This window comes from Petaurus breviceps, unplaced genomic scaffold (assembly GCF_028583685.1).
Source record: "Petaurus breviceps papuanus isolate PSGF00001 unplaced genomic scaffold, PetGlider_PUasm1.0 90897, whole genome shotgun sequence".
Lineage (NCBI taxonomy): Eukaryota > Metazoa > Chordata > Mammalia > Diprotodontia > Petauridae > Petaurus > Petaurus breviceps.
Window position 1 is genome coordinate 7,990,093 of NW_027187374.1, and position 13,121 is coordinate 8,003,213.

General features: G+C 35.9%; 1 protein-coding gene across 7 annotated transcripts in view; it reads left to right on the forward strand.

Annotated features, from left to right (window-relative positions):
• Nucleotides 1-13,121, forward strand: part of ITSN1 (intersectin 1) — a 327,970-nt gene that overhangs the window by 160,311 nt on the left and 154,538 nt on the right. For all 7 annotated transcript variants that reach the window (XM_069074954.1, XM_069074950.1, XM_069074953.1 and 4 more), the window contains one exon: nucleotides 11,850-11,977. In XM_069074954.1, the coding sequence (XP_068931055.1) occupies nucleotides 11,850-11,977 (128 nt within the window). The remainder of the gene's footprint in view (nucleotides 1-11,849; nucleotides 11,978-13,121) is intronic.

Below are 13,121 nucleotides of genomic sequence, written 5' to 3' on the forward strand. Positions count from 1 at the left end.
TTGACCTCAAGGATCCTACATTCTAATAGGGAGATAACTTATACATATGTTAGTATATATATATACACATATATACATATACATATACATACACACACACACACACACACACACACACACACACACAAAGTGTATGCCAGATAATCTTAAGGAGTAGACACTAACAGGCAGAAGACCGGGAAAGGGCTCCTCCAGGATGAAAGAGGAGATTAATCATAGCATATGTAGAGCAACAAATAGGCCAGTATGGCTGGAACAAAGTGAGCAGAGAGCAGTGATATGTAAGAAGTCTAGGGTGATAGCTAGGTGGTGCAGTGAATAAAGCACTGTCTCTGGAATCAGAAGGACCTGAATTCAAATGTAGCCCCAGACACTTAACACCTACTATCTGTATGACCTTGGGCAAGTCACTTAACCCCAATTGCCTTGTCTTCCCCCTCCACAAAAGAAAAAAAAAAAAATATATATATATATATATATATGTGTGTGTGTGTAAAGAAGACTAGAAAAGGGGTGAGAGGAAGGGAACAAATATTTATTAAGCAACTACTATGTGCCAGTCACTATGCTAACTGCTTTACAAATATTATCTCATTTGATAATAGGTTAAGAAGGGGCCAGATTTGAACAGCTTTACATGCCAACCAAAAGACTTTGTATTTGATACTATAAGCAATCTAGTACCACTGGAGTTCATTGAGTAAGGGGTGGCATGATCAGAACTGCACTTGAGGACACTCACTTTGGCAGCTGTCTAGAGGATGGATGGGAGTGGTGGAGAGAAATGATTATAGGGAAACAAGAGGCTGCTGGAGTAGTTTAGGCAAGAGGTAATGGGAACTTAAATGAGGATAATATCCATGAATGTAGAGAAGGGAGTTTATACAAGACATGTTGTATGGATACAAGCAAAAGATTTGGTAGCCAACGGGATGTATGGATTTTGTGAGAAAGGGGAGTGGAAGATGACACTGGTTGTAAGCATGTGTGACAGGTAGCATGGTGTCCTCTGTGGAAATTGGGAATTTGAGAAGAAGTGTAGACTTGTGGAAGTAGGCAGATTGGGCAAAAGATAATAAATTGTTTTAGACGTATTGATTTTGAGATGCCCACAGGACATCTTGTTTATATGTCTAATAGGCAGTTGATGACATAGACCATAGTTCAGGAAAGGGATTAAGAATGAATACATAGGGGGTGGCCAGGTAGCACAGCAAGTAAGAGCACTGGCTCCAGTGTCGGGATGACCTGGAGATCAAATCTCAGGCTCAGACACTTAGCACCCACCCAGAAACACCTGGTCGTGTAACCTTGGGCAAGTTACTTAACCCCAATTGCTTAGGGGTGGCCAGGTGGCTCAGCGAGTAAGAGCACTGGCTCCAGTGTCAGGATGACCTGGAGATTGAATCCCGGGCTCAGATACTCAGCACCACACCCAGAAATAACTGGCCGTGTAACCTTGAGCAAGTTACTTAACCCTGATTGCTTAAAAAAAAAAAAAAGAATGAATACATAGATATTGGAGTTATCTGTATAGAGATGATAATTGAAACTATGGGAACTAATGAGATCATCAGGTGAGAGAGTATATAGAAAAAAGAGAAGGGGAGCAGAACAGAGACTTGGGTTATACCCACAGTTATTGAGTGTGACATGGATGATGCTCCAACAAAGGAAACTGAGGCAGGAGGAGAACATTCAGGAAGGGAGCATAGTCATCAGTGTTAAATGCTGCAGAGAGATCAAGAAGGATAAGGATTAAGAAGAGATAATAGGGGTGGCTAGGTGGTACAGTGAATAGAGCACCAGCCTTGGAGTCAGAGGGACTTGAGTTCAAATCCAGCCTCAGACACTCAACACAAAAACTAGCCATGTGACCTTGGGCAAGTCACTTAACCCCAGTTGCCCTCCAAAAAGGAAAAAACAAGAGGTAATGGATTTGGCAATTAAGAAATCATTGAGAGCTCTAGAGATTACGAATAGTTTAGAAGAGGTGATGACATAAATATATTTCTTACTAGAATGCCTAGAAATAAATGCATTGAGAAGATTCATTTAAAACATTTCCTGTAAAAAAAAATCTTTATAAAGTTAAATATATCTCAATCTACATAGGAAAGTTTGGTAATGAACTTCAATTTAGTCTTATGTAATAATATCAGAAGTATCATAGATTTCAGTTCATTAATAGAAAATTCTTAATTGGCACAGTTTATTTTATTTTCTTTCTATGCAACAAGCATTCCAAAAACACCTTCTAAAAAGGAAAACATAGTAAGAGTATACAAAGATGAAGTAAATCATGATCCTTGACCTCTCAGAATTTGAAGAAAGCAAGTAACCAAAAAACGTTCCTTAGGGTACAAATGTCCCATCCCTATAACCAGTTTTCAGCATGTTTACACCTAAGCATTTATGCAATGTTATTTCCCAGAAAGGAAAAACTTTATGATATGATATTATGTTCTTTACACTTTGATTCAGCTGTTGTAAATTCACACTTCTGTTATTAATAAATTCTTCAAAGACAGACAAAAATTCAGTCATAAAAAATAAACTACATGAACCTGTACATTTTAGTTACTGAACAACTATTGAAAAATAGTTATTAAACAGTTACTTTAAATGATCTTCAGTTACCTGTCAGTCAGCAAGTATTTATCAAACACCTTTTCAGTGCCATCCTCTGTGCTGGGCACTGGGAATACAAGGATGAGGACTGAAGCTGTCTCTACACAATGAGTTTATATTCCAATGGGAGAGAGAAGAAGTAAATATGAAATATTTATAGCATTAGATAAACTTGGATTTATTTCTTCATTCTTCATGATGAAGAAAAAACACACTATCATGAGTATTCAGTTTATAGAGCATTTTAGTTTTGAAATACAATGGATATGTGCTTATTATAATGGGGAAAATATCTCATAGTTCTTAGGAAAGTTCCATTTTGTTCTTTTGATTCAGGAGAGATATAAAGTCAAATGAAAGATGTTTTTTAAAACTAATTTTCATTTCATCTTGCTTAACTAATGCAAGCAAATTTTGCCCAGTTACTCTACTAATGTTTATCATTCAACATTCTGTACAAGTTTTAGAAATTTTAATATGAAATTATTAGAATTTGAGAAGAACAAGTATTTTAGAGATGGAAATACAGCTTAAGGATGATTCTAGTTTAGCCCTCTCATTCTCTGAATGACACGGTGAGGTCCAGATGAGCTAAGCAATGTGCTTGAAATCATATAACTAGTTTGTGACAAAGTTTTGACTAGAATCTCTCCTGACATTCCTAGCCTTTCATTCACTCATTACACTATACTGTACTGTCTCTCCTTTTGTTCTAGATGTAGTTTTCTTTCCAATACTCCAGCTTTGGAATGGAGTTGAACTCTCAACTGGAAAGCACTTTGAAAGATATTTGTAGTTTTAATGAGGACTTGTTCACTAATAAAGCTAATATGCTTTATTGAAAGACAGTGCTCAATTTATTGCTTATTGATAACTAACATTTTATTGTAGAGTAGAACAGAAAAATTTGTTGTTTTGAAAGAAATTAAATTCCTAGAGAGCACTACAAGTGAGATATTGAGACTTGATTGTCAGTAAACATTCATTTATTTATTCATTCATTTCATTTTTATTTCAATTAATATAATTTGGAGAGGTAGTATGGAAAACTACATATTGAATTAATAGCTTTGGAAGTTGAAAACTATGTAATCTGGAGAGATTGAAACATTGTAATAAAGTGTGCTTTGGATTCTTTTACCAATGCTCTACTCTCTTCTTGAATAAATAAAGAAATTAATATCGCTCAATTTGTTTGTCACTTTTTTGGATTTAATGAAGATGTCTACATTTGGATGATTTGGCAGTATATTTGTATGTACATCTCTGAAACAGAATTGAAAATAAGTCAAGGATTTTAAATGTGTCACAGAAAGAAAACAGTGTGACCATCTAGGGATAGAACTGTTTTCAAAAGTATCCTTCTGTACTTAAGTAAAGGGAAAACACTAAAATTCTACCTTTTAACTTGAGATTTCTTATTCCATGTGTTGCAGACTTGACTTTTTAAAGTTATAGCTCTTTATATGAAGATAATTTTTGCTTATAAAATTATTTAAATCTTTAAAAATTATTATTTCTAACTAATAAACATTTTTTCTCCCTCCCGGCCTCCCCCAGGTAGGGGGTGGATCAGAGAAAATCTCTATTTAAAACATCAATAGTCAAGCAAAACAAATTCTCATATTGACCATGTAGAAAAATATGTCTCATTCTGCATATTTAGCCCATACCTTTCTGTCAAGAATAAATAGATGAATGAATAGTGTTCTTCATAAGTCAATCCTCTGGAATCATAGATAGAATTCTCTAGTGTTTCAGAATTGTTAGTTTTTACAATATTGCTATTATAGTATAAGTTGTTCCATTGTTCTCACTTGACTTAGCATCAGTACATATAAGTCATTCCAGGTTTCTTTGAAACTGTTCATTTCATCATTCTTTACAGCATACTAATAATGTTCCATCACATTCATATACCATAAATTTAATCTGCCATTCCCCAATTGATAGATTCTCCCTTATTTTCCAGTTCTTTGCCACCACAAATAAGAATTGAAATAAATATTTTTGTATATAGAAGACTGATAGAGGATTTAAATCTTAAAACAAGGCAGAGTATAATGAAAATTTGAGCGCTGTTTATTTGCCTCCGCACAATTAATCATAGGATATAAATTCCTTTAGGGCGAACTGTACCTTTTTTTGAATTGATCTTTGGATCTTTGTATCCCTAGCTTCCACCCCAGTACCTTGCTCATAGTAGCTACTTAATACATACTTATTAAATTGAATTGAGCTGTAGATTAGTATCTTTGACACTTTGTCTTTGCATTTCACTTTGAATCACAAACATAATTCTTGCCCCATCTAATTGTCCAAAGAACTTAACTGATTATGTTACATGTGGCTAGGACATTTTGAATTAAGCATAGACTTGTATTTCACTGCTTTTAGTATGAATGTAATTCCTTAGGACTACTGTCAACTTCCTCTTTTGGGATATCTTAGATGTAGTATTTAAAACTTGTTTGCCTGTCAGTAGCAGCAAAGGCAGCCTTCAGTGTAGTTGTCTACAGAGGCAAATGCTGGGAAATACAATATGGAAATAGGAAACTTTCAATAAAGATAGAGATAGATGTGTTCCTAAGATTTTTGTAAGTTTGAAGAACATTTTCTGTTAATATGATGATAATATTTCAGAAAATTTACATCTATTTCTAATTGATTCATAATTCATAAAAGCATCTGAAATTTAATTTACCTCTGCTTTCTAGCCTAGAGGCAGTAGCTAGTGGTATAGTGGGCCTGGAGTAGGGATGTCCTGGGTTCAAATGGGGCCTTAGACACTTATTAACTGTGTAACCCTTGGCAGGTTTGCCTCAGTTTCCTCAAATGTTAAAAGAGGTTAATGACAGTACCTTCCTTGCTGGGTTATTGTGAGAATCAAATGAGATATTTGCAAAGTACTTTGCATAGTGTCTAGCACACAGTAGGTATTATTTAAATCTTATTCCCTTTTCCTATTCTGTCTTATCATTCTGCCATATAATTACTGATATATAAAAATAAAGACATGAATTCAGTAAAGACCTCTAAGTTGAATGCTTTTATAAAGTTAATAATTCACAAGTTAAATAATTACTTGATAATTTCTTTTGATAAGTTTATATTTTTATATATCAATATTTCTTAAAGTGGTGATACACTAATAAGGTAACTTGACATGAAATATTTTTATATATTAAAAGAATTCTGTCACATATGTAAATTTTCCCAAGATGAGCTGAGAATTTCATAAAAGCATTCAGTTTTTAGGGCTTTATACTTTAATGTTAGAAGAGAAGCAGCCATAAAAATATGTATTTGTATTTCATCTCAGCTCACATTTATTTGGTTTGACAAATCTACATTTTGGATGTGTCATGTGTAATAAAGCTTTCAGCTGAGGTAGAACCAAAAAGAAAATGCCATTAGAAAATAAATTGGGCATGAGAAAAATTATGAATAGGAAGTTCATAGAATTTTGGTTTTTGAGGACCTATTAGGTTAAGAAGGCCCAAGTTCAGTACAGCTAGTAAATAAGTAAATGGAAACTGGTAAATAAGGGACTTGAATCCCAACCCACTGACTTTCTCCCCAGTAGCACACTGCCATCATTATGGATTTTAAGCCTTGAGAATTTTAAAGATTTCTTGCTATGGAATATAGAACTTTATATTAAACAAAGGAAAGTTCTGAGTACATCCCTTTCTCTTTCATCCAATACCTTTTAAATTGTTCATTAAAGGTAGAGTAGGTCAAACTTATCTCAGAGTTTTAACTTTTAAAGGTATTGGACAGTGGGATTTCAGTTAGTATCACTAAAAGTAATTAAATACAAGTTTAAAGAGGCTAGCTTATGATTTACTTTCCTATTTATCCCATTTAAATCATTTCATAGATTAATATTTTTGTCTAACCACTTATCATTATATCACATCATATCACATATTACACATCATATCATGTCACGCTCTTATAGCATATCTCATTTTAAAACTTCTGTAATTCATAAAGGAAATGACGAGTTTAAATATTTTTTCTCAATGTTGCTTTTCATCTGCAATACAGAATTTTGGTAACCCAACACAGGACTGACTTTCAGGAGCAGGCATGTTTGTTTTCATCATATCTCGTCTGTCCTCCCTCTCCATCTTTGCTCTATCTTCCCCATTCCCTATTTAGGAACTTGGTCCAGATGCTTCTCCATTCAGAACTTTCCTTCCCAGTGCTTAAAGCTACATGCTTTCCCCAGTAGCCTAGGGCTTCTGCTATGACATAGGACCAGAGCCTACCTTGCCATGTTAAGTCTCCTTTTCCCTTATTCTCTCCTTTCATGCCCTACATCCCCTCATTGATCTTATTGCTGCTATGTACTTTCTTCTTCTCAAAGCCTAATTTAAATTTATCTGTCTTCTATCTTATCCTGCTAGGGCCAGATTCTATATATCTTACAAGGCAACCTCTCTTTTTTTAAATAGACATCAGCAGGAAACCATGTGGCTACAAGTCATGGTATAATACAGTCAAAATTAAAATGAAAAACTCAAAAGTTAAATTATTAATGAAAGTTGTGGGTCACCAATATTGAAGGGCATTACTAGGCCAGTGATGAATGCTCATTTCATCAAAGGAGAAATGATGTCAAACTCAAATAGAGTCTGTACTTAAGGTTCCCCTTGGGCTTCATATTGACATAGAAAACCACATATTAATATTACCTATTTTATTGGATTTTTGATTTGTTAAATATTTCCCAATTACATTTTATTATGGTTTGGGCTGTATTCATGGGTATTGTGGGCCAAATGCCATCCAAGGACCATGTGTTTGACTTGAATAAAAGATTCCATCAGAGAGGTATATGAGTTGAAATTGAGATTGGCCAGTTATGTAGCAAGAGTTAGGGAAATGTTGCTAGGTGATCAGTGACAGAAAGAAAGTCCCCATATACACCAAGATATTCATAGCAGTTCTTTGGGGGTAGTGACAAAGAACTGGAAAAAAAAAGTAGATTCTCCCCATCATTTGGAAAATGACTAAATAAATTGTGAGACATGAATGTACTTGCATACTACTGTGCCATAGGATATGAAGAATTCATAGAAGCATGGGAAAACTTATATGAACTGATGTTATGATATGAATGAAGTCAGCCCAAAACAAAAAATAATATGCATGACTACTATAAAAATGTAAATAGATAGAACCCCCCAAATTAAATAAAAGGCCACATATGATGATGCCCAGGCATGATTCTGAAGAACAGATGAGAAAATATACCTCCCTCCTTTGCAGGTGGCGGGGTGGTATATAGGTATAGTATCTATGTTGTAGAAGACTAAATGTATATGGTACAGATTCACATAATATTTTGGACATTTTTGTTGTGCTGCTTCCCCTCTACCCCTTTTCTTTAACAAAAAGGTAACTGTGTAGGTTAGGTGGGGGAGAGGCATTTGGAAGTGAAAGTGATGGCTAAAAAAAAGAATAAAATTTAAACAAAAAATAATTTTATGGTAAGAAATCACTGAAGAGGTCAGTTGGTCCCACTGGTATCCTCGCAAAGAACTAGAGAAAGACTTCTAACATGGTGGGTGAATGCCCTGTGCATAAATTTTTGGAAAGAAAGAAAAAATAACCTAAGAGGCTAAGAAGGTGTGGATGAGTTGCAGTCTTTCCTATTGGAAGTAATGCCCACAATGATAAAATCCCAGATCTATGAAGATACTGACAGAGGGAAGAGGACAGAAAGCTCCCTTAGTCCCATCCCAGTTAACATTAGCCTCCTGGAGAACGTCCCCCTGCTTTTTGTTATCTAACCCAAAAGAGGGTCCCTGTAGTAATAGGAGTTTCTAGGCATGAAGGAAGGTTGTGAGCAATGGCCTGGACAGTAAGGGTAAAATGTTAGGGGACATTTCAGACTTTGTAGTTTTCATAAATTACACTACCTTGGTGGTTAACTTATTCTATCTGGTTAGATATTTTAAGAGGTTAACCTGGGAATAAATATTTGCATCTTGTTTTAGAGTGTTGAGTGTTGTCATGTGCTTTGTAAATAATACAGATAAAGAAGCAGGGCAGAGGACTTCAAAAAGCACAGAACATGGAGTTAGGAGACCTGGCTCTCTCCGGTACTATCTCTGTGACCCTGCCCAAGTTACCTGCCCTTCTCTCTCAGCCTCTATTTCATATATCAGCCAAATATAAAATGTGGTGATAATACCTACACTTCTGCCTCATGCGGTTTTTATGAGGAAAGCAAATCAATTTTTCTCTTATTATTTGTTTTTGTTATTATTACTTTTAGTGGTTCTTTCCCTTTGAAGTAGATTGCATCAGAAGTTTGATCCTTATTTACATTTTGAACACCTGAATTGAATGACTTGGCAAAAATTTAATTTTCAGGAGCCTGTCAAGAAATTTACTACTCAATCTCTTAACACTGGTAAATAGGTTTAAACTTTTGATCATCAAAATGTAGATTTCTCTTTTTCATTTTTGAAGCTGGAACTGGTTTTGTCTTGAGTGGTTAATGACAACACACACCTCTTTAGTTAGGAAGAGTTCTTAGGAAAGATTCTGAAGAAAATTGAACATATATTTATAAAAAGTGAGATAGGAGGTTATTCCAAAAATATAGTACAACATAGAAGATGTGAGAAGAGAAGTCAGTGTAATCAAGAAAAGATGCACTCAGCAGGATAAATAAGATAAATGATTTCTGAAGGGGCTTATGTAGTATTTTCAGGGCCATTGGTTTTCTGCAAAAGGAAAGGTAAAATTTTCCTTCTTTTATTCATAGAAATTATGTAACGTCCTACTGGTATGTTGTTCAACTGAAACCTTCTATTAATGCTTTTATGGACTTGATTTTTTCCAACAAATAGCAGCAAATAATAATAGGGGTTGAACAATTCTTTGAAAGTAGTATATTGTTAAAATGTACCAAAAACTCATAGTTTTCAAAATTATTTGTTTTTCAAGCCTGATTTGTTCCCCTATAATCAACAAGTCAATGAACATTTCTTGAGAACTCTTTAGGTGTCAGGGTCATGATAGGTGAGGAGGATCCAGATACAAAAATGAAAACTCCTTCCTCAAAGAGTACTTAGATTGTAACAGGAGACACAGCAAGTACATGTATAAATATATACCAAAGGGAACAAATACAAATCAATAAAAGTAGTTATATACAAAGTAGTATACATCTTAAAAGAACAGAGGAATTATGTGGACCAAGGATGAAGCAGGAGTGCCCTTCAGGCATGGGTATGGTCCATTCAGGGTACAGAGGTGGCAGAAAAACTGAGAGGTCAGTTTGGCTGATTTGTATCATGTGGAAGGAAGAATAATGTATAATAAAGTTGGAAAGATAGATTGGGACCAGGTTGTGAAGAGAGATTTAAAAGACAATGACAAATTTATATTTAAGTCTAGAGGAATTGGGAAGCCTCTGGAGTTGACTGAATATGTGAATAAAATGATCAGATATTCCCTTAAGCAAAATCACTGATATCTGGGGTAGGAGTGGGGGGTGGGAGGTGTTTGATGGACCGGAGTAGAAAGAGACAGTGAGGCCAATTAAAAAGTTATTTTGAGTGGTGGCTATGTGAATAAGAAGGGGACAAATGCAAGGGGCATTATGAAGGTAGAAATGGCAGGATTTGACAACCAATTGAATATGTGCACTAAGAAGTTGAAGATAATGTCAAGCTTACAAACATGGGAGATTGCAAAGATTTTTTTTTTTTTAAGCAATTGGGGTTAAGTAACTTTCTCAAGGTTACACGGCCAGTTTTGTTTTTGTGTGTGTGTGGGTGTTAAGTATCTGAGGCCGGAACTGATCCTGGGTCCTCCCGACTCTGGGGCCAACACTCTTACTCACTGTGCCACCTAGCCGCCCCTGCAAAGATGGTTCTTGACAGAAATAAGGAAGTTTTGAAGAGGGGCAGATTTGGGGGAAAGGATGACTTCTGTTTTGTACATATAGAGTCTGAGATGCCCCTGGAACATCAAGTGTGAAATAGGCAATTGGTGATGCAGGACTGAAGCTCAGAGGAGGTTGGGCCTGGATATATATACATCTGGAAGACATCTTCAAAGAGATAATGATTAAATCTATGGGAGCTGAAAAAAATCACCAGACAAGAGGGTATCAGGAGAAAGAAGAGAAGAGGGCCAAGTACAGAGCCTCGGGAAACACCATCTGTTGGGGGATGTGATATAGATGATGGTCCAGCAAAGTATAATGAGAAAAGGGGTAGTGAGGTAGTAGGAGAAGCAGGAGAAAATAATGTCATGGAAACCCAGAGACTAGAAAGGAAAGAAGCATTTATGTAACACTGTATACTAGGCACCATGCTAAGTGGTTTTTTTTAAGATTCTATTCTTATCCTAATTTTATAGTTGAGGAAACTGAGGTAAAAAGAGGATAAGTGACTTGCACAGGGCACATAGAAAGTATCTGAGGTCAGATTTCATCTTGGGCCTTCCTGACTCCAAGCCCAGCATTCTATCCACTGAACCAGTAGCTTGACTAGAGAGTATCCAGAAGGAGAGGATGGTCAACAGTCTCAAATGCAGGTTAAGAATAATGAGGACTAAGAAAAGATCATCAAATTGCCAATTAAGAGCTAATTGGTGGGACAGCTAGGTGGCACAGTGAATAGAGCACCAGCTCTCGAGTCAGGACCTGAGTTAAAATATGGCCTCAGACACTTAACATAAAAATTAGCCATGTGACCTTGGGCAAGTCACTTAACCCCTATTGCCCTACCTTCTCCCCTCCTAAAAGCAAAAAAAAAAAAGGCATAGAAGGAAGGAAATGAGCAGAAGTCCCAACTATGTTCCTAGGACTTTACAAATATTAGCTCATTTCATGCTCATATCACTGGGAGGTAGATTGCTATTAAGATGCCCATTTTAGAGTTGAGGGAATTGAGGCAGACAGAGTTTAAGCAAGTTGCTCTGGGTCACACAATTAGTGTCTTAAGCTGGTTTTGAATTCAGGTCTCCCTGACTTCAGGTCCTGTACTCTATTTATGGACACCACCCTAGCTGAATATAAAAAGATCACTTTGCTGCAGTGAGAGCCCTGCTGAAGATGGGTGACTCTATGAACAGACCCTAAGAATTACAACCTTCCTCTGTAGGAAACCTCGCATGCTAACAAAACAGCTATAAATGACTCTAACCTTGTATAAATGCTGGTTCGTGTTTTTGGTCACTTTTAGGAACTAAGAGAAATACATAACAAGCAACAACTCCAAAAACAAAAGAATTTAGAGACGGAAAGGTTGAAACAGAAAGAAAAAGAAAGGAAAACAGTAGAATTAGAAAAGCAAAAAGAGGAAACCCAAAGGTAAGTTTCTTCTGTTTTTGTGGGCAGTTGTGAAAGGGATTTAATACATTCATTCTTTCTTTCTCACCCAGACCTCTCCAAATAGTTCCAGTATTAAAAAAAAAAAAAAGGAAGTCACCTGCTTTAGTTTTTGTGTGAATGAAAGTCTTTACAGCCTAAGTAGCCCACATAACTTTGAGTTGGTTCCCAGAACTCTCTAGTCCCATTGCTGTGTTAATATTGGAATTATACAAGGAAATGAGAATGGTTGGTTTGCTCCTTTGCAAACCAAAATACATTTCCAGTTCACAGCTTTTTAATAACAGTGACAATCAGGAGAGCCAAGACCGAATCAAAGTACTGTGATGGACTTTTCTTCAGTGTTTCTCCAGCTGAACTCACACATCGTGTTATTCTATCCCTTCTTTTCTTTTTCTTCCTATAGCAAATATAGACTTGAGCACAAAAAGAGAAAAAATGGTCACAGCTGCTTAGAGTACAAATTATACCCACCCACATAGATACACACTTTTTTTTGGTGTGTCTATTTTTGTTTGAGTACACTACACAGCTAAGCAAAAGAACGTATTATCCTTTTAAGTAGAGGGAAATCTTAATCAAGTTCATTTTGAACCTCTGAATCAGAAAGAACGAACTGGAAAGGCAGTGTGATGACTTGTCAGGACTAGTTGAAGGGATTAATCAATCAATTAATGTTTATTAATCACCTACTATGTATCAGACACTTTATTCAGCTCTGGGTTCATGAACTGATCACCTCTAAGGTCCCATCCAGATTTCACTGGAATGAGGAAAAAAAGATTCAAATGTTTGGATTATCTGGATAGAGACCGAAGAGATTTCTGTTGATGTCCTTGTTCTTCAAGAACATAAATTTTTATTCATTCTAATTTCTTATTCTTTTTAACCCAATAAGACTGAAGTGTAGGGACTTCTAGGTGGTGCAGTGAGTAGAGCACGGGCCCTGGAGTCAGGAGGATCTGAGTTCAAATCCGGCCTCAGACATTTGACACACTTAATAGCTGTGTATCCTTGGGCAAGTCACCCCAATTGCCTTGCCTTCAACCCTCCAAAAAAAAAAAGACTGAAGTGTTCCCTAAACTTCATGTTTCCAAAACCAAACTTTTCTTTCCTCTTGAATCAC